The 22,120-nt window shown below is 38.9% G+C and overlaps 1 protein-coding gene across 2 annotated transcripts in view; it reads right to left on the reverse strand.

Annotated features, from left to right (window-relative positions):
• plod2 (procollagen-lysine, 2-oxoglutarate 5-dioxygenase 2) overlaps nucleotides 1-22,120 on the reverse strand; it is a 52,709-nt gene that overhangs the window by 22,659 nt on the left and 7,930 nt on the right. For both annotated transcript variants that reach the window (XM_060869565.1, XM_060869564.1), the window contains exons 2-4: nucleotides 10,932-11,023; nucleotides 9,397-9,533; nucleotides 4,333-4,496 (exon numbers count right to left, since the gene is read on the reverse strand). In XM_060869565.1, the coding sequence (XP_060725548.1) occupies nucleotides 4,333-4,496; nucleotides 9,397-9,533; nucleotides 10,932-11,023 (393 nt within the window). The remainder of the gene's footprint in view (nucleotides 1-4,332; nucleotides 4,497-9,396; nucleotides 9,534-10,931; nucleotides 11,024-22,120) is intronic.

Here is a 22,120-nt window from a genome sequence, read left to right on the forward strand (position 1 = left end):
GGGAGAACATGCAAACACCACACACAAGGCGGAGGCGGGAATCGAATGGAGGTGTGAGGCAAACGTGCTAACCACTAAGCCACCCTGCCCCTTTAACATTCACTGTTAGTTCCTCAGGAGCTCTTGGTTGTTTATTTCCACTCGACTACAAATTGTTGTAGAAAGCACATTGTTTACATTGACATTATTTCCTGTTCAGTGTCACATGAATGAGGATGAGGTTCACTTCTGAGCCTGGTTCCTCTCAATTTTTCTTCCTCATATCATCTCAGGGAGGTTTTCCTCACCGTCGTTACCTCAGGCTTGTTCATTAGGGATCAATTAACAATTTCTAATTAATATCCTGAATTTATATATTTCTGCTTTCTTGAAGTAAATTTTACTTCTTGTTGGCAGACATGACATCAGACGTTTTCCAAGATCTCCCCACATACTACAACACTATGAAGATATGAAAATCACTGTGTAAGTTGTATTACAAACACCAAAGTACAAATGAAACCACATCACGAACTGCAACATCAGAAAAACTTGAGAGAGAATGTGACTGAATCATTCACATGCTTTAAAGCACTTGTGTAATTAAAACACTGCTTTATTGCTCAGTAGGAAAAGAAGTGTTCTTACCACATCTAAACCTTTAGAATTATAATTTCAGTAGCTTATTATAACACAGACATGAAGAAATTCTAAAGCTAGTTTGATCTGCTACACATGCAATCTCTTGTTCTTTGCCTTATTTACTCATGTAAACACACAAACACACACACACACACACACACACACACACACACACACAAAAGCCTTAAAAACATAAAAACCCTTTCAATCAAATGTATTTAATCTGCTAAATTGGACCATTTAATCTGAAAACGTTTTAGGTATAACATCTGGAAACATTCCTACAACGTTGCTGCAATATTTCTGTCTGTAGAATCTTTAACGATGTTTAATTGACATCAAATAATGTGAGTTTTTCTTTTTTTTTCTTTTTGCTTTCTAATTGAGAAGCATTGTGTTATCAGTGTTCTAACAACATTTTCTTTTTTTTCTAGGAACTTTACAGTCAATTTTTCTGACATCCTGTGAGCTGGGACCAAATTCTCACATTTGCTCATTTAATGGTTCAGGAAATCTCCACCCTGAATTACATTAAATATGTTTATATTGAAATATTTGTGGGCAGCATGGAGGAGCAGCATGTAGCGGGTATCTGTTACTGTCTGTGCCAAGCTTCCTCCCAAAAAAATATTCTTTGGGAGGTAGAAAGTGACTCTAGGCGTGAATACACCCGCATTGTTCCCAACGTTCCCAGGCTTGGCTTCAGATCCTGAAGGAAAAACCATTGAAATATCTGAGATCCGTTTAGCGTTTAGTTACTGCTGCTGTATGTCTGCTATTCCAATGAGAAATTAGCTGACATTTGCCACGGTAGCATCACAGAGGGACAAAGTTATTCCTAACGGACTTTAACAAGAGAAAAATTTTCACTAAACTCAAATGAATATACGTCGAACTTCACAGTTAGCTCACTCACTCACTCATTCACTCACTCACTCATTTCTTACCCATTTGCCAACCCATCGCAGGGCACACACACACACTCTCATTCACTCACGCACTCACACACTACGGACAATTTTCCAGAGATGGAAAACACACAAGGCGGAGGCGGGAATCAACCCACCCACCCCCCCCCCCCCCCACCCCCACCCAGTTAGCTGTTAAAAATAAATAAGCACTTATTTTCTCACTCACTATTTTTCAGTATATTAGATATTAAGATATTAGATGTTATTGCAAATGCTGGACTTCTGGAAATCCCAGAATTCAATGCAGATACTGTATATGAGAGTCTCGAGTCAGTCTACAGGATGACGAGCGAAATGGTGTAGATATTATCTTCACTGTTTGAGCAGACGAGTATCCATACAAGGAAGTGTCAGAGCTGGGCAGATAAAATAACTAAAGCTCTGCTGCATCACTCTCTTTAGCTAGAACCTTTACCTAGCAGTGGAATTTTCAGTGCTTCCACTATCAGCATGCTGTTGCACAGTATTGTGAATAATACTAAATGACATACGTTTGAACCGAGAAACTTTGGATTATAAATGATAATATATTTACAAGGATAACTGTGATACCCAATGTAGTATTTCAGACCCTTTAGCGTTTACTACGCCAGTGTGTCGAATCTCAATAAGAACTCAACCTGCCCTCGGGTTTCACATGGCTGAGCATCTCACTCAAAAAGCCCAAACCAAATAACACTCCCACGTTAATTCTATACATTTATCTTATCTGCAGTGGAGGGTTTACAAAATTACTAAACAAAATAACCAAGGCGGTAATTCCGCTGTTTAAAATAGGTGCACTGCATAAATACTGTGATTTACGAGCCTCGCTGACCGTCGACTGATGAGTGTGTGGAGGCTGTGACAAGCCATTGGTTTAGATTTAGTTTGGGAGGAGATAAATAAGGAAAGGGTGAAGATAAAGGATTAAGGAAGAACAACAGAGTAGGAATTGGGTGTGGTGGCAAAACTGGTGCTCTGTCATAAATACATACATACATACTTACATACATACATACATACATACATACATACATACATACATACATACATACATACATACATACATACATATACAGTATACATACATACATACATACATATGTACATACATACATATATACATACATATACTGCATATATACATACATACATACATACATACATACATACATACATACATACATACGTACATACATACATACATACATACATACATACATACATACATACATACATATATACATACATATACTGCATATATACATACATACATACATACATACATACATACATACATACATACATACATACATACATACATACATACATACATACATATACTGCATATATACATACATACATACATACATGCATACATACAGTACATACATACATCCATATGTACATACATACAGTACATACATATATACATACATACATACATACATACAGTACATACATACATACATACATACATACATACTTACATACTTAAATACATACACACTACCTTCCCCCACTCTCTTCATATGTGGACCTTTTCAACTATCTTTTTGCCTTTCCCCCCCTCCACACACTCCATCTCTGATGAATACCCTATTCATTGAGCATGCTGACATGAATAGAGCAGTATGCCTGGTGTCCTTCAGGAAATACCACAGTGTGACTTCAACAGTTTAGAAAGAAAACACTTTCTCTATCCTATTCTTATCATGGACGATTTTAAACCTGTAATTCTCTTTATGGCTCAATATAGGCATCATCGTCATCATCATCATCATCATCATCATCATTATCATCATCAGTTACTATAATTTTTTTTTTTTCCACATCTGCCCAGAAACTAAAATAATGTTTTTAGAGACTTTTCAGTGATCCACAAACTTGACAATGATCAGACCTCCCATGTTTGTGTGTGTGTGTGTGTGTGTGTGTGTGTGTGTGTGTGTGTGTGTGTGTGTGTGCGTGTGTGTGTGTTTCAAATGGATCAGTACTTCCATTTCCAAAAGTTTACAAAATTGCTTCCATTTAACTAAATGCAGACCTAACAACAGTTCTAAATTTAGAATTTAAATTTTGAACATTTACTTTTAGATTATAGATATTTCAAAATTCCATATATTTGCCTTCTGTTTATATCCATTTTTTAAAATCAAATAAATCTGTTTTTCAGTGTGGTCTCAGACATTTGGACCCCGCTGTATGTACAAAGGTTAATATTTGTAAAAGATGGGTGCCAATAATTTCTGTCACTTACACTAGCATTTGAATGCACTGATCATTCATTCACACATTCATCCATTTTCTACCGCTTATCCAAACTACCTCGGGTCACGGGGAGCCTCAGGCGTCATTGGGCATCAAGGCAGGATACACCCTGGACGGAGTGCCAACCTATCGCAGGGCGCAATCACACACTACGGACAATTTTCTAGAGATGCCAATCAACCTACCATGCATGTCTTTGGACCGGGGGAGGAAACCGGAGTACCTGGAGGAAACCCCCGAGGCACGGGGAGAACATGCAAACTCCACACACACAAGGCGGAGGTGGGAATCGAACCCCCAACCCTGGAGGTGTGAGGCGAACGTGCTAACCACTAAGCCACCGTGCCCCCCCATGCACTGATCAAGGAAAACAAAATATTGAAAACACAATGTCCATCAATGCCACTATTCAAAGTAATAGATAGATGGTAGAATAAAAAGCTTTGTAAATCCCAGTGTGCAAAGTAAACATTCCCCAGCTGCCTACCTCCTGAGTTGAGGAAGCGTTTTCCACTGCGGACGTAAGGGTACTTGTCTGCCAAATGTGCATCTGGCCAGATCACACCCTCTGCAGCAAACACCACCTTATGATTGAACTGCTCGAACTTTCTCAGGATCTCTTCTGGCCCTCCGGCAAAAATTAGATCATAGCTGAAGAGAGAGAGAGAGAGAGAGAGAGAGAGAGAGAGAGAGAGAGAGAGAGAGAGAGAGAGAGATTATCAATGAGAGATCATCTACAGAAACACATATAATTGCTTGGTGACCAGCTACTGGACCAACATGGCTCCCAGTTTAGCAAATCTATAAGAATTCATGCAAGAAAGGTCTTATTGCTTGAGGTTTCTTCAAGTTTCTTCAGACAGATTTCACAGTCTGACAATTCCATATGACTTTATTCAGACTGTTCTCAGGAAATCTGCTTTTACTTCAAATTTCTTCAGATTCTGCATGAGATCTGGTGGTCCAGACCCAACGTTCTCAATCTGGGTCTGTGAAATATAGCCCGGGGGTCCACAACTTTCTGGTGGAACTCTAAACCCATCATTATTAAAATCATGTTCATAAATAATGATATCGAGAATTCTTTCCAAAAAAAAAATTTCCAAGATTCCAAGATTCCTTTAGGAAGAATTCCACTTACTAGTGAAGCCAATATTTTATTAAAAACAGGGAGATCTAGACTATAAAGGTTGTTTAGTTCATTCCCTAATCTCTACGCTTTACTCCAAGTCAAGTCAAGTCACTTTTATTGTCACATCACCACAGCACATGTGCTTTGGTGAGTGAAATTCTTAGGAGCAAACTCCAGAAATTGCAGAACAGTTATACAAAGATATACATAATGAGTTGACATGTGAAAATGTGCAATTTGCTCATACATATAGTCAGTACAATACAGTATGTGTGTACAATATGCACAATTAACAAACAATGAAATCAACAGGTGAAATGTGCAGTATGCTCATACATATAGCCGGTACAATGTGCAATATGCTCATACGTGTCGGTACACACAGTGTACTATTGGGCATCCTTACAGTAGCACTACACATTATATGCAGTATGTACTTATATATGTATATGTGTAAATATATGTAAATATATTATATATAAAATACTATAAGGTGCAAAACAGATTGTACAGATACAGGTTGTATATGTAAATATATATATATCGTCGCTGTCAGACGGAATCCTCGTATCTCCAAACCCGTTATTTTTCAGGAAATTAAAAAAAACGCCGTACCTTATCTGCAGTGCACAGGGTTTAGTCCGCGTTGCAGTGGATTGTCTTGCGCTAAATTCCTGTCCTCAGACGAGCACCAGAACTAGCGGGGGTCAAGATTTTTTTTTCTTTGAGCCCAGTGTTTTGAAGACATTTACCGCAGAAGACGTGTTGATTCGTTTTTAAGTGTTAAGTGTTGACTCTTATTAAGGAGAAATATGCCGTGAAGCTCTCCCGCGGAGTGAGGAAGAGGTGGACAGTTGAAGTGTCCAATGGAGTTATGAGATTTGCACTCAAGCTATTTTCAAGACTTTAGATTGGTTAATAACTTGTAAAAATAACAGACCCACGTGGGGACTGACCAATAGCATCGATATGTGAAAAAATATGAAATTGACCAAATTTGGACATACGAGGTTTCCGCTCGACAGCGACGATATATAAAATAGGTGCAAAACAGATTGTACAGGTACAGAAGTGACATGGATGTGCATCGGATAGTATCTATTAGGATTATGGCATTAAATGCAGTGTGTATGTATAGTCCAGTGTGTATAATGCAGTGTGAACATATAGTCCGGTGTGGATAGTCCGAAGTTGAGGTGTAGGGTGTATTAGTTGTGTCTGTTAATTAGTCTATTAATTAATTACTCCATTACACCTAAAACTGAATTTTATAGAGAGAGCAGACAAGATCCCAGTGTATGAGACCCAGTGTATCAAGCAATACACCTTCCTGATCAAACCCATTTCTGCTCTCTGAGATGCCCAAAGTGCTTGTTCATGAGACTCTACAATGCGAAGGTGTTTATCTTCAACGCTAAAATTTAACGAGTCCTGACACAGTTTAGATCAAACTCACAGCCAGAAAATCATTCATTTGTCCCTTAAGTCTGTTTCTGCTGTCAGAATGGAACACCATCGTGCTGATAATAAGGGTGTTACATAATGTATTACATGTGTTTTTGTAACATAAATTTGCGATTTTTTTCACAGTTAAAGGAGACCTTGACATTTGACAAGAACCACTTGACATCTGGACTGTCACCAAACTAGTTGTCTTACATCAGAACTAATCATACAGAAGAAAAAACTACACATCATACCTCCAATTGTGTCCAAATTTTCACATCTATTTTAATTCAATTCAATTCATTTGTATAGCACTTGTCATAATTGACATTGTCTCAAAGCAGCTTACAGAAGTATAAAATTAAGTTTGTATTTATCTCTAACATTTATCCCTAATGATCATGCCTGAGATGACGGTGGTGAGGAAAAACTCCCTGAGATGATATGAGGAAGAAACCTTGAGAGGAACCAGACTCAGAAGTGAACCTCATCCTCATTTGGGTGACACTGGACAGGAAATAATGTCAATGTAAATAATGTCCTTTCTACAAAAGGTTTGACCAAGAGCTCCTGAGGAACTAACAGGTCAGAGTCATGTCTGAGATCATTACAGAATTAACACTAATTCCTTCATGCCAATGTCCAACGGTTCTGCACTAATAACCCAGAGGAATGTGGGGTCACATCCTAGCCGCAAGTAGGGCCTTGAGCAAGACCTTAACTCAACAGCTTAGACCTGTGCTTGAAATAAATACTCCAAGTACAAAAACGTCAAGAGAATATAAAATAAAAATCCTAAAAAAAATCAACTGGCAACAAAAATTAAAAATTGTAAAAACTTGGTAAGCTGTAAATGTTTTCATAAGCCAAATATCAACACCTACAATTTTGGAAATTTTAGACAATTTTCTTTCATTGTCTTATGCAAGTAATTTACTCGATGGCTGGTTTACATTTAGCCACACCCACAAAACCATATAAGGCAAAACTCATAGACCGCTGAAAGCTCAATGCAGAGCTTCCATAGCTACCATAGACAAACACTAATTTCTACTTTCATAAGGTGCCATTACTTTTGTTCTCATTAAATGGGTAGTCTGTTTGCCTTCACGGATTTGTTTTGTATTGCTTTCATTTACGTTCAATGAAATGTCCTCAAATCTATTTTACTAAAATAAATAACACAATTTTGCTTTACATTCATTTAAATGAATTAATATTTGTTTCTTCTTATTTTTTTTTTTTTTATTTTGGTCTTGTAAATAAATCATGTACGTTTACACAAAGTTTTTCTACTGTTCCTGTGCGAATTCTCGTGCAAAACATTTATAAATATTTTGTTCATATACAGTAGAGCTTGAAAAACATGGCACAGTATCGCAACATGCATCTCCACCAGCCAGGTCTGCATTACAGACTAGACACCTCACCATTTTAAGATCAGCAGATGAAGCGAAGGTGAATTCTCAGCACTATAATTTTTATGAATACCGCGCTTAAACTCAAGCCTCAGATATTCTTCGAGTAAAGACTGTCATTATGAGCTTTCCTCTAAACTCTGAAGCCATAAAGCAACCTGAAATTTAAGTCTGAATTCAGACGTGTGCATTTATAATTAGCAGTCTCCAAACCTCAGAACCTTTTATAATAAGGACTTTCTCTGAATTGAGGAAAGGTGTTTTTATGGATCCATCTCAAGCAACAGAAAACAGCCCACGTTGCAGGTAGGTATGTAGAGAGCTGAAAACACACGGGTTCCTCTATAAACTGGCATCATGATAATTGATGTCAGTGTCTATTGCAGCCAGCCAGACACACTCATTATGCTAGACAGGCCATAATTTAATGTGAGTAATGGATGGTAAAATGAAAGACTATTTAATCTTCCCGGGCAAGTAAATATAGCATAAGTGCTAGTCATTGGACAAATGTATATTCTCAATAGAGTCGATTGAATATCGTGACCGTCAGCAGGCTGTTGACGCTGCCTGCTAAAAGTCAAATAGTGTACGCTTTGTATCAGGATCTCTCTTCACAGCTTTTTACGTAATCTTAGCCAGCAGCAAATTAGCTCCATATTAATCGCAATCACAGTAACATATCAAATAGCACAAATAGCACAGGATCTAAATGATCCCACTGCCAGCTCTAAGCGAGAAACATCTGGTCTACGTGAAAAGTGAAAAAAGGCCCTAACCTTCTTCTGACCCACAGTTTATAATGAGAAAGGATAGAAGGTGCGATTCGAACTTGAGCCCACAGTAAGGCTATTGTGAGTCTTGGCTTGAAGTGTGAAAGCCTGAGTAAGTTTTTTACCCTAGGTTTGTCTTTTTCTAATATTAATAACATAGCTGGGGGCACGGTGGCTTAGCGGTTAGCACGTTCGCCTCACACCTCCAGGGTTGGGGGTTCGATTCCCGCCTCCGCCTTGTGTGTGTGGAGTTTGCATGTTCTCCCCGTGCCTCGGGGGTTTCCTCCGGGTACTCCGGTTTCCTCCCCCGGTCCAAAGACATGCATGGTAGGTTGATTGACATCTCTGGAAAAATTGTCCGTAGTGTGTGATTGTGTGAGTGAATGAGAGTGTCCGTCCAGGGTGTATCCTGCCTTGATGCCCAATGACGCCTGAGGTAGTTCAGATAAGCGGTAGAAGATGAATGAATGAATGAATGAATGAATGAATGAATAACATAACTGTCATTTAGCTTAAACAAACACACTGCAGGTAACTAATGGGGAATGAAATTAGCAAGTAAGGTACAGCTACAGCATATTATAGTCATAATACTAACAAATTCAGCACACTCATCTGATTGGTCAGAAAGATTGTGTCAGCATACATATCTGCAACCAGAGCCATTAAAAAGATTAAAAACACAGTTTAACATATACATCTCATGTCTCGAGGGGACTCCAAAAGCTAGCCAAAATTTCTCAAATTAGCATCATCTCTCTGCCCCATATATCACTCCGTACCTGTCCACAAAAAGGATCACCAGGTCTTCTTGGACAGCCAGAGCTTCCATTGCTTCCTTAAGCAGTCTGACCTTCTGTCCTCCACCAATAGAGTGTCCCACGTCTCCTCCTTTCCATTCCTCACCCATCCCTAACACCTGGAAAAGACCAGATGTGATTTAGATCTGTGTGTTTAAATTTATTTTACACAACAAAGCACTTTACACTTAGAAGAATATTAAGTGGGTTGGGGGGAAAAAATGTAGTAAAACTATGTAACTAAATAATAATAATTAATAATAATAATTTTAACGTCACGTATCTGAATGCTTTATTCAGAATTCAAGCTATAACACCAAAAATCTATTTTTGAAATGATGGTCTTATAATAAATATGGTGTCTCTCGTAAGTATTCACACTTGGAATTTCGACTATACGTAAATAAAACGCTCGCTCTACTTGGAATTCCTACTCAGAAACTCCAGATGGTCTCCTCAACCCAGAGTTAATACAGATAGATAATACAGTTTATTTATGAAATCATTTTCAGGTAAAAAAAATATGAGTATTTACCCCTCTGTTGCCCTTTTTAGTTCTCTTAGAAAGAAACATGGAAACACCAAATGTTTTGCAGGCTGCTGAAGAACCATGACATTATCTTTAGAACATTTCCATTCACAGTATTTGGCAGATGCCCTTAACCAGAGTGACATTCAATTAATCTCATTTTACATAACCGAGGGTTAAGGGTCTTGCTTAGGGGCCCAGCAGTGGTAGATTGGTGGACCTGTGGTTCAAGCTCACACTCTTCTGAGCTGTAGGCCTTAACCACTGTGCTGCCACATGGCCCAGCATACACTTATGGACCTGAGATCTAGTTTGTTCTGTGGTAAAATAACTATCTAGACTAGACTAAACTAGCTCTTTTGTCCAATCTTTCAATTCAAATATACTCTTCATCTCTTCTTCATCTAAACAATCTTCTGAGCTTTCTTACTGGCATTAAAGATCCTCGTGTGCTTTGGTCCGGAGCAAAGAGAGAGATGTTTGCTTAAATGCTGCCATTTATGGAATCAGACCAGACACCAAAGCAAAGCCAGCTGAATCCAAGCTCTCAGTCTTCAAACACAATTTGCACGCTACGTTAAGAAACACCGCAGTAAAACTCAAGACCTACCTAGCCTAGATCGACCTGGTCATGATTCACTACTGAAACATTTTACAGATTTTTATTTATTTCAATTTTTTTTTTTTTTTTTTTTTTTTTTTTTTAAGAAAAAAATTCTCAAATCCAAAGCAGCCACTTGCAACAAATGAAATTAAACAATCACGGCAGCAGGATGAAGCAGAGCTTCGTAGTTAGAAGCCAGACGTTCATGATGCTCCCGATCCCGTTCACTCCTTTTAGTTCGTCTGTGAAATGATTTGAAATCCCGACATTCTGAAATCACACAATGCTCCAAAGTATTCAGACTAACTTGAGGGCAGTGGGTTAGGAGAAACAGATTTGGCAATGAGTAACTGACTAACCATTTCTCACAGTGAGTCATCTTACCTTTACTGAATATTTGAAATAATTTGCAGACTGCATGAAGCGCAGAAAGCCATCGGTTTCTTGTGTGGCGACGGTGAGGACGAGAAGTTTTTCTAGAGAAAGAGAAAAAGAAATATACAGGGTCATGTTCACTGAACATTACACAGAATATGACACGATAGATTCAAATCCCAATCACATTTACTTTAAATCCCAAATAAACTTTTGGGAATGATGGGAATGAGACAATAATGTTCAGCAGAATAAACAAACATAGAGTTTGAATTGCGCACTAAGCTACAATAAATATTTTATATTTATTATATTTACACCTTTAACCATCAAACGATGCATATGTTTATTCTGTTGTTTTTTATTCACACAACGTATTATTATGCCCTTATTACCAGTACACTGTCCTTCTGTTGCATTGACAGAATGGACATCGGATGGAAATGTCTGCAAGTCTAATATAAAAGGACTCTGTTGGAATTCTGTGTGTTTTAGACGTGTGTTTTGTTGATAACCTTACACAAACCTTTAGTGGTTGAAGATAAGACTTTCACATTTTAGAGTCTTACGAATAAGCACTTGGGGCATCTCAGAGAGCGAGAGCAAAAATGGGTTTGATATCATTGTTTACTTTGAAGAAACAAACATTTGTGTGGAAAAAACATTTTACATATATATATATCTATAATATATTTTACATATTATATATATCGTCGCTGTCGGGCAGAAACCTCGTATGTCCAAATTTGGTCAATTTCATATTTTTTCAAATATCGATGCTATTGGTCAGTCCCCACGTGGGTCTGTTATTTTTACAAGTTATTAACCAATCTAAAGTCTTGAAAATAGCTTGAGCACAAATCTCATAACTCCATTGGACACTTCAACTGTCCACCTCTTCCTCACTCCGTGGGAGAGCTTCGCGGCATATTTCTCCTCAAGAAGAGTCGCAACGAATCAACACGTCTTCTGAGGTAAATGTCTTCAAAACACTGGGCTCAAAGAAAAAAAAATCTTGACCCCCGCTAGCTAAACCCTGTGCACGGCAGATAAGGTACGGCGTTTTTTTAATTTCCTGAAAAATAACGGTTTTGGAGATATGAGGATTCCGCCTGACAGCTACGACACACACACACACACACACACACACACACACACACACACACACACATATATATATATATATATATATATATATATATATATATATATATATATATATATATATATATATTTCTTTACAGCTGAGCAATTGAGCGTTAAGGACCTCACTCAGGGGTGGCAGATTAGTGGCCCTGGGACTTGAACTCATAACCTTCCAATAAGTAATCCAACACCTTTACCATTGAGATACCACAACCCTATGAACATAAGGTTTCTAGTAGGCTAGATAAAAAAAGAAATACTTCCGAAACGCTACAGATTCTTAAAGTTCTTCATTTTAACCACCACTGTGGACTGAGACATGACAAATATGTTTAATGCTGAGAAATGCATGAAACACATGATATCCACCAATGTCTGGTACACTTTGAGAAATATGGACATATTGTTAGGATTATATGTTTAACACCTACATACAGTTATTTATTGTATTGTTTTCCTAATTGTTAAACCATCATTCTTTCCACAATTAGATCTCTTGTACATTATTCACCTGCCCATACACGTTCACCCACCTAAAAATGGTAACTGTAATAATTGCAATTAGGACTCTGATGGACTATGATGGTTACTATACACATTTTTCTGACTTCTGTAACCAGACGTGTGTATATTACACAATGTAAAACACCAGCCATGCCAAAATCCCTCGCTTCTTGAGTGCCACTTCACCATAATGGCATGTATGTAGTTTTTTTGGCCACAGTATGGAATAAAAAAGGGTCTCAAGTTACTTGAAACCAAACTGCAACCAAACCTCAAACCTATGTCAACATTATGCGAATGGATTCAAGAAGTTTATTCCCTAGTGTTAAATGGATAAACACAGAGAAGAGAATTTTAATCGCTATAATTAGGGGTCCAAGCACCGGAGGTACCAAAATCATTTTCTCACAGTAAGAAAATGTGCTTGTCAATTACTTTACGTTTCCCATTTTTATATAACATGTTAAAGCGTCTATGTGGGTTATAGAGTGTTGTTTAGGAAACGCAGAAAAAGCAGTGCGGAAATTCAATTCAAAGATGCAGAGCTGCTAGTACTACCAAATAGAGCAAGGGCTGGCTATCAGCGGTGCAATTAGTCATTGAAATATATACAGAAGATTTTCTGTAGAAATTCTGCTCATTATTTCATCGTTCAAACATGTCATCCATCTTGGAGTAAGCAGCCAAAATGTAGTATTGTCACGATCAGTGTACCTGCCTCACTTCCCGAACAGCAACGGAGAGAAGCGTCTACGGAATATTAACCGTTTCTGGACTACACATCCCAGCACCCATCGCGAAGTCTAATTGCCGCACCACCTGTTTCCTATCAGCCGGCGTGTATAAATACGAACTTGAACATGACCTCAGTGCGAAGTCTCGATTTGCTTTAGCAGTCATTCTGAGCGTTTCCTGTTTGTTTTGATTCCGGTTTTTGACTCAGTTTCTGTGCCTTGATTCTCTGATTGTTTGCTGCCTGCCCTGACCTCCTGACTGTTCTTTCGTTTCTGATTTTGCCTGTCCTACGACATCGTATCTGCCGTGTTTGACCTTGCCTGTCTGTTTCCGAGTTGTTAATAAATAACGCTGCAAATGGATCACCAGCCATACGACTCCTCATTACAAGTATAGTAGAAAACCCAACAGATCATAATTTAGACCATGTGAGACTGACTCATGAGGGTAATAACTTGGTATAACCAAACATCCCAATCAGACTAATTGTATGTCTGGAACAGAGGTGGCAAATTAACCCATTTTTTAAAAAAGATCACGTTACAGTCCAGACAAAAATCTGGAAAAAGTTGATTAACTTGTTGAAATTCCTTAATTAAATTTAAAAATAAAAGTACACACTTTAAAATTTATTTGAAGAATGAATCAACAAACTTTTACAAAAGACAGACACAATCACGGCATGTAATACGTTTTTTTTATCAAATTGCAGAAAAATCGCAAAAAATTCAAGATGGCTCAAAATTTTCTGTCATTTTTGCGATTTGTCTGCATATATACATATTAAATGTATATATTCAATGATCAATGACATTTAATGATCAATGTGAACACAACCAAAACAATGACAAATTTGAGCTCATGACCTTCCAAATAGTCAGTCTTCCAATCATATCAACTGAATCATTTTTCCCTAGTAAAGTTTGCACAAATTTCTTACTGACTCTTTGATCTACTTACATAAGGCAAAGAGAACTTGTGCCTCAAGAGAGCACTGGGGGAAGAAATCAGGGCTTGGACAGGAAACCACTGTGAGAGAACATCTTTAATATGCTGTGCTTTTTAGAAATGAGTAGAAAAGTATAGTAGACTAAATCAAAAACACGAGTAACTGGATATTTCCGTTCAGAACAGGGGTTTTAGAGAAGCAAGCAGTGTAGTCCATGAGGTGCTGTTACAATGTGGAAAATGTTCTAGATAAAAGCATTGGAAGATTTTTTTACATAAATAAAGTCTAAATTGGGGGCACGGTGGCTTAGTGGTTAGCACGTTTGCCTCACACCTCCAGGGTTGGGGGTTCGATTCCCGCCTCCGCCTTGTGTGTGTGGAGTTTGCATGTTCTCCCCGTGCCTTGGGGGTTTCCTCCGGGTACTCCGGTTTCCTCTCCCGGTCCAAAGACATGCATGGTAGGTTGATTGGCATCTCTGGAAAATTGTCCGTAGTGTGTGAGTGCGTGAGTGAATGAGAGTGTGTGTGTGTGTGCCCTGCGATGGGTTGGCACTCCGTCCAGGGTGTATCCTGCCTTGATGCCCGATGACGCCTGAGATAGGCACAGGCTCCCCGTGACCCGAGGTAGTTCGGATAAGCGGTAGAAAATGAATGAATCAATGAAAGTCTAAATTGTGATCCAACATCAAAGCATTTTTATTTGTATAACACCTTTAAAAGAGGAGCGTTTCCAAAAGTGCACCATAATAAAATCAAATCAAATAGAAATCAAAAAATGAAAGGAAAAAAAATGATAACAATAAAGCAATAAAAAACAGTAAAAAACAAATGCAACTAAAAAACAACTCCCATCAGTGGTGTATTCCAGCATGAGCCTGACCACAATAAAGCGCTTATATTTAAAGAGGAGTATTAAAAGGGTTAAGGGCTATTTGATCATCTCTGACGTGAAAATGCACCTACAGTATGAACCTTTCCGAATAGCTCTTGAGAACGAGTCTGAGATAGCCAGAATGAGAGAGAGTTGCTGTCTCATGTTCTTATGCAGGTTAACAGCTTTAAGAATCTGCATTTTGGGTCGACTGAAGACAACAGATAATCAGGAGAGTTACATGTAAAGGGAATTCCATCAATCCATTCATTTATTCATCCATTTTCTGTAGCATTTATCCTACACAGAGTTGCAAGGAACCCAGTGTCTATCGCAGAGGACAAATAGGCAGGATCCCAAGCCATCACAGGGCACAATTACACTCACACACTCGCACAATACAGGCAATTTAGAGATGCCTTTGGACTGGTGTGGGACCAAAGTACTCAGAGGAAACCTCTGAAGCATTTACAATTACATTTACAGCATTTAGCAGACACTCTTATCCAGAGTGACTTACATTGTCTTAGTTCAGTTTATACACATGAGAAATTGTGGGTTAAGGGCCTTGCTCAGGGGCCCTGCAGTGGCAACTTTGTGGAATTGGGATTCGAAATGTAACCAATGACCTTCCGATCAGTCATTGGTTCGAATCCCAGGTTCTTCCCAGGTTAAAACCACTGAGCTACCACATCCCACAGGAAGCACAGGAAGAACATGCAAACTACACACATACACAGGGCGGAGGTAGGTATCAAACCCCCAACCAATGTGCAAGTCATACTAAATCACTGTACCCACATGTAAAAAAAAAAATAAAAATGGGGATTGAGAAAATAGATGCTAAAAGTCTGGAAAGTCAACATGTTCGGCAAGGACGCCAATTATTCATCCACAATAACTATTCATAGATAAAGGTTAGATGTGGCAAAATATCTAGACATTGACCGAACACAGGAGACAAAAAACTGGCATTTTTCGACATACCGGTGTAGAAAATGCATGAAATACTGCTGTACACTGTTTTGTGCTAACCAACCCTGAAGACAGCGCTGCTATGCCAAGCTGGTGGAGGCCATTAAGATCCATCGTCACTGGAAAAGCAACATAATGAGTACCACATGGGGTGCCAAAAAGAATTACATTCCCATTACAATCCAGTGTCACCCAGAAGGGGAAGAGTGACTCTGGATCCTATGAAGGATTCTTTTTGAGAGTTTTTACTCACCACTCCAACCTCTGGCTTGTTTGTTTGGGATTTAAATCTACATCTAGGTTCCTGTAAATCTGAGGACAGTCTGCTGTTAAAATGCACTGCACCATTCTCTAACTCACTCACTCATTTTCTACCGCTTATCCGAACTTCCTCGGGTCACGGGGAGCCTGTGCCTATCTCAGGCGTCATTGGGCATCAAGGCAGGATACACCCTGGACGGAGTGCCAACCCATCACAGGGCACACACAAACTCTCATTCACACATGCAATCACACACTACGGACAATTTTCCAGAGATGCCAATCAACCTACCATGCATGTCTTTGGACCGGGGGAGGAAACCGGAGTACCCGGAGGAAACCCCCGAGGCACGGGGAGAACATGCAAACTCCACACACACAAGGTGGAGGTGGGAATCGAACCCCCAACCCTGGAGGTGTGAGGCGAACGTGCTAACCACTAAGCCACCATGCCCCCTGCACTGCACCAATAAAATTGAATTGAATTTATTTCCATGCTTGAGTCCAAATTATTTAACCAAATTTATCCATTAGTAAATACAACACAATTAATATATCAAACCTAATAAAATGTTCTTTTTTAAAATAAAATCTCAGTAACACTGACCTAATGAAATGAAGAGAAATATTTCAAGATATTTAATGAGATAGAGTGAAACGTAATTCAGTGCATTCAGTTAGTATTAATAGTTTGAATCATTGTCTCAGAGAGTTTTGGATCTCTGTTCCATCTACGTTACGATTCTTTAGCATCACAAATAGACAAGGCCACTTCACCGAACGCACTCAGACGGCCTTTACACGCGTTCTCGTTTTAATCTTGAAAAGTAGAGTGGGGGTGGTGAGGAACATCTGGAGAAAATATTACTGCCAAACATCTGTGTTCACTGTAACAGAAAACATTTCAGACGCTTCCGTCTTCGCGACCGGATCACAAAGGTAATGCTTAGCCTGAGGCTAAACATGCGACGTTACCTCATTGTGGCAGGATTCAAATGTGACTTTAATCGGGGTTTAAATGAGAAACGCAGAAAGTCAGATGAAAAAAAAAGACTTCTCCCCTGTTTGTTTAGTGTTAATGTACACAGCAGGCAACATCCTTTAACTTTTCCTAAAATAATGAGGGAAATATTTTCTGTCCCAAAATTATGACTCATCCTTCAGTCACAGTACAATCACAGAGAAGCGCTTTTTTAACTTTACACTTAAACGATGGCATTAAACCATCTTTTTTGTGGGGGGAGGGAGGGGGGAGATGCAGCTGCTGCCATGTCCTGAAGATTCATTTCAGTGCCCTGGATATACATTCGCTCATGACTCACATTAATCACTTGGTCTGTCTTCCTAGCTTTAAAGAGAACCTATTCTTTCATGAATAAAACAATACGACAGACTTAACCTACCCGAACCTTAACAAAGTCATGCTTTTCTTCCTTTATCAAGATTACTGACATCAAGCAAACTCAGCAACATTTATAGAAAGTCATTACATACAGTATGTGTCTTCACCGGGAGGAGGTTAAAAAAAAGAATCCTGTGTTTACATTTACAGCATTTGACAGACAGCCTCATCCAGAGTGATGTACATTTATCTCATTTATACAGCTGAGCAAGTGAAGGATTAGGGCCTCAGGAACAGGAGGTGCAAAGATCTGAGCATAAACACACACACACAGTCTCTCACCTGGGTGGCATTGTGTGGTGTGAAATGTATGAAACACTTCAAGGTCTGTTGTTATAAGAAAGTAATCAATGATGGAGTCGAGTGATGCATTTTTACAACATATTTGATTTTATTTTTTCCTTTCTGTATGTTGTGTATTGTAACAGTCATCATATATGATGTTACACTCACTCTCACTCACTCTCTCTCTCACTCACTCATTTTCTACCGCTTATCTGAACTACCTCGGGTCACGGGGAGCCTGTGCCTATCTCAGTCGTCATCAGGCATCAAGGCAGGATACACCCTGGACGGAGTGCCAACCCATCGCAGGGCACAAACACACACTCTCATTCACTCATGCAATCACATACTACGGACAATTTTTCCAGAGATGCCAATCAACCTACCATGCACGTCTTTGGACCGGGGGAGGAAACCGGAGTACCCGGAGGAAACCCCCCGAGGCACGGGGAGAACATGCAAACTCCACACACACAAGGCGGAGGCGGGAATCGAACCCCCAAACGTGCTAACCACTAAGCCACCGTGCCCCCCAGATGTTACACTCATTGTAAATTGTGGTCTTTATTTCATTTTGGTGTATAGAATTGTCTGTTAAATGTAATTTACTGTATGTCAGTACATTTGACGGTCACCAACAGCCGGTACTGAATTCCTGATTTCACACACGCACACACACACACACACACACACACACACACACACACACACACACACACACACACACACACAAAGCTTGTCCAGCTTGTCATGTTACTCAGAGTCCTTCTGATTCCTGAAGACTTTCTAGTCTTACAGATCTTACAGAATTTCCTCTGACTCCTTCCACAAACACCTCCTACCAAAAGTGTCATCTAAATGCAGTGCTTTTTTTTTTAAACCTGTTTACATGGTGCACACATCACAGACGTTCCTGTATACAGTATGTTGTAACTATAGATTCTCTTTAGGAAAAATCAGGGCCAATATTTGTGAAATTTCTCAGTGTAAAGTGTTTCTCCTAGGGACAAAATTCTGAAAATCGCTTAGAGATGAGAGAGTTTCCCCTTAATGTTAAAGATCCTAGTAAAGATAAAAGTTATTCATAAAGCATCTTAATCCTTAAAAGACCCCATAAAGTCAAAAAGTGTTAGGAGAAGTGAGGAGGACTTTTAAGAGGATGAAGAGTTTCTTTATCAGAAGAGAAAATGTCCGAAAAGTGAAGAGGGAGAAGAAATGTGTTGTATATAATATTTAATAATGATAGTGAGTTAATAAGATGATACAGACTACATTGTGTAGGGATTAGTGACTTGACGTGACCTACGGCTAAGTACGGTGACCCATACTCAGAATTCGTTCTCTGCGTTTAACCCATCCAAAGTGCACACTCACAGCAGTGAACACACACACACACACACTGTGAACACACACCCGAAGCAATGGGCAGCCATTTATGCTGCGGCGCCCGGGGAGCAGTTGGGGGGGTTCGGTGCCTTGCTCAATGGCACCTCAGTCGTGGTATTGCCGGCCCGAGACTCGAAACCACAACCTTAGGGTTAGGACTCAGACTCTCTAAAAATTAGGCCACGACTTCCCCCATTTTATTTTTGTGACGTATCATATATATATATGACAGAAATGATATTTGTCTCTATGACATTTCTGCTCTTCGTCGGAGATGTTTACATTTACAGTTACATTACATTTATAACATACAGATGTTAGCGAATCACTAACATGATCGGTCACAAATGTAATCCCTACACAGTATAGACTTAAATATCTTAACATAGAGACAAATTAAAGGCTTATAATAGACCAGATTTTTTTTTTTGTTTGTTTTTTATTAGACAACCAATCACAGTCTTCAAAACAAAAAGATAAAAGTTGGATTCTTTTTCTTGCTCAGAGCTGCTCTGTGATTGGTCCTGAATCACTCTTAAGATAAGATTCTTTGTTAGAATTTTCTTAAGTTAAAGAGATGTTACAGAGATGCTGTCAGAGATGCTATTCTAGAAAATTAATCAACAAATGTTTTACTAATCAGAGCTGAGAATTCCCCAGCAATGCAGTATAAACCGTTTCGGTCTCTGAATTGCAGACGACTTTGAGTTTGACAGACTTTCTCTTCCAAAACCAACACAGCTGGAGACAATTACATCTCTGTGGTACAAGACAAACTGCACAAAGACACGTGGAGCAGGGTTGATTGTAGAGATTAGTCAGGATTTGCCCATGCATTTTTAAAGGTTCTTTGAATGGTCAATGATTCTCAACGATTAAATCTTAGCACCGAGTACAAAGTAAAGAGCTCTCGATTATCCAGACGATATTCTTTAATGAAACCTGTTTTCTCAGAGAAGCTTTCTAATCAGGATCAATTTGGACACTTTTCTGAAAAGACAAGCATCTGTTGTAAAATATTCCTCTGTGGTGACAAACTGAAAGTGTAATGTTGTGTGAAACATTATCTATTTATGTATGTATCTATTTCTTTAGGCACAAAAAATGAAACCGACAAAAGAAATCACAATCATGTTTACAACTGTAGCTGTTGATCACCGATCACATGCAACTTCTCACCTGGGATTAGTTTACAAGCACTGTATTTTTACTTCTCTATATTATCGATGTTAAGTGACTGCAATCCACACAGTTATTTCATGCTCCATGCGTCTATGCCATTGTATAAAAAGGCTAACTTTGGTGATTTGTCTATAAACTGTTTGATTTGAAGCCTATCTTCAGTTTCTGTGGTAATACTAAATCATAGCAGAATTTGTTCAAGGGTCCAACTCTGGTTCTCTGGCTATTGAGTGTTTGTACTTTGTACTCATTCATTCATTTTATACCGCTTATCCGAACTACCTCGGGTCACGGAGAGCCTGTGCCTATCTCAGGTGTCAGTGGGCATCAAGGCAGGATACACCCTGGACAGAGTGCCAACCCATCGCAGGGCACTCACACAATCACACACTACGGACAATTTTCCAGGGATGCCAATCAACCTACCATGCATGTCTTTGGACTGGGGGAGGAAACCGGAGTACCCGGAGGAAACCCCCGAGGCACGGGGAGAACATGCAAACTCCACACACACAAGGTGGAGGCAGGAATTCGAACCCCCAACCCTGGAGGTGTGAGGCGAACGTGCTAACCACTAAGTCACCGTGCCCCCAATAAGGCTATACGTGAATATATTTATTCATAAATTGTTTATAGAATTTGTATGGATTACGTTGGCAGAGGCCCTTATCCAGAGAACATTACATTCAACTCATTTGTACAGCTAAGCAATTGAGGGTTAAGGGCCATTCTTAGGGGCCCAGGAGAGGTAGCTTGGTGGCCCTGGAATTTGTACTCACATCCTTCTAATCAGCAGTCCAACACCTTACCCACTGAGCGACCACCTCCCCTATGCATTTCAGGAAAATCATTTTGTATCTTACAAAAATCTTGAAGTATAATTTACATATCGATTCATCATCTTGAAATTGTGGAAATGGTGATTAGTTACTGAGAATTTACACCGTATATGGAATAAGATGTCAATTTAAAGAAAGCCTTGTGAAGCTGAGGCATTTCATATTAAGGGAAAAACCAATCCCAGAAAATTCAAATGCTAAAAAAAAGCCTTTAGGGTCTGTATTTAAGCTTGTCTTTAATTTTTTGTGGTTGTTTTCCAGTCAGTTTCTAAACTCTTTTATACTTTAATGAATATGGAGCTTAATTGTGTCATGGAACAAAATTGTCTTTAAATAACTAAATAATTAATGTGGAAACATGCTACATCCTGGAAAAAAAAAAGTAGGTCATGCTTATTTGTGGCAAACAGCACTGGGACACATTCCAGTCTACTGAAAAGTATGCTCAGTGTTCTGCCACTTTAATTTATTACCCTCATATCCGACCTTATTACAACTCTGATCTGTACCACAGCCATCAGTAATGCCATCTTCCAAACAAAAGACATTACATACAGTACATACATAGAAGTGCATTTTAAAAATAATTCTAATTTAAAACATTGTTAAATATTAACATATCATAAAGTACCTAATACAATAATAATAATACATCCATCCATCA

This window comes from Tachysurus vachellii, chromosome 5 (genome assembly GCF_030014155.1).
Source record: "Tachysurus vachellii isolate PV-2020 chromosome 5, HZAU_Pvac_v1, whole genome shotgun sequence".
Lineage (NCBI taxonomy): Eukaryota > Metazoa > Chordata > Actinopteri > Siluriformes > Bagridae > Tachysurus > Tachysurus vachellii.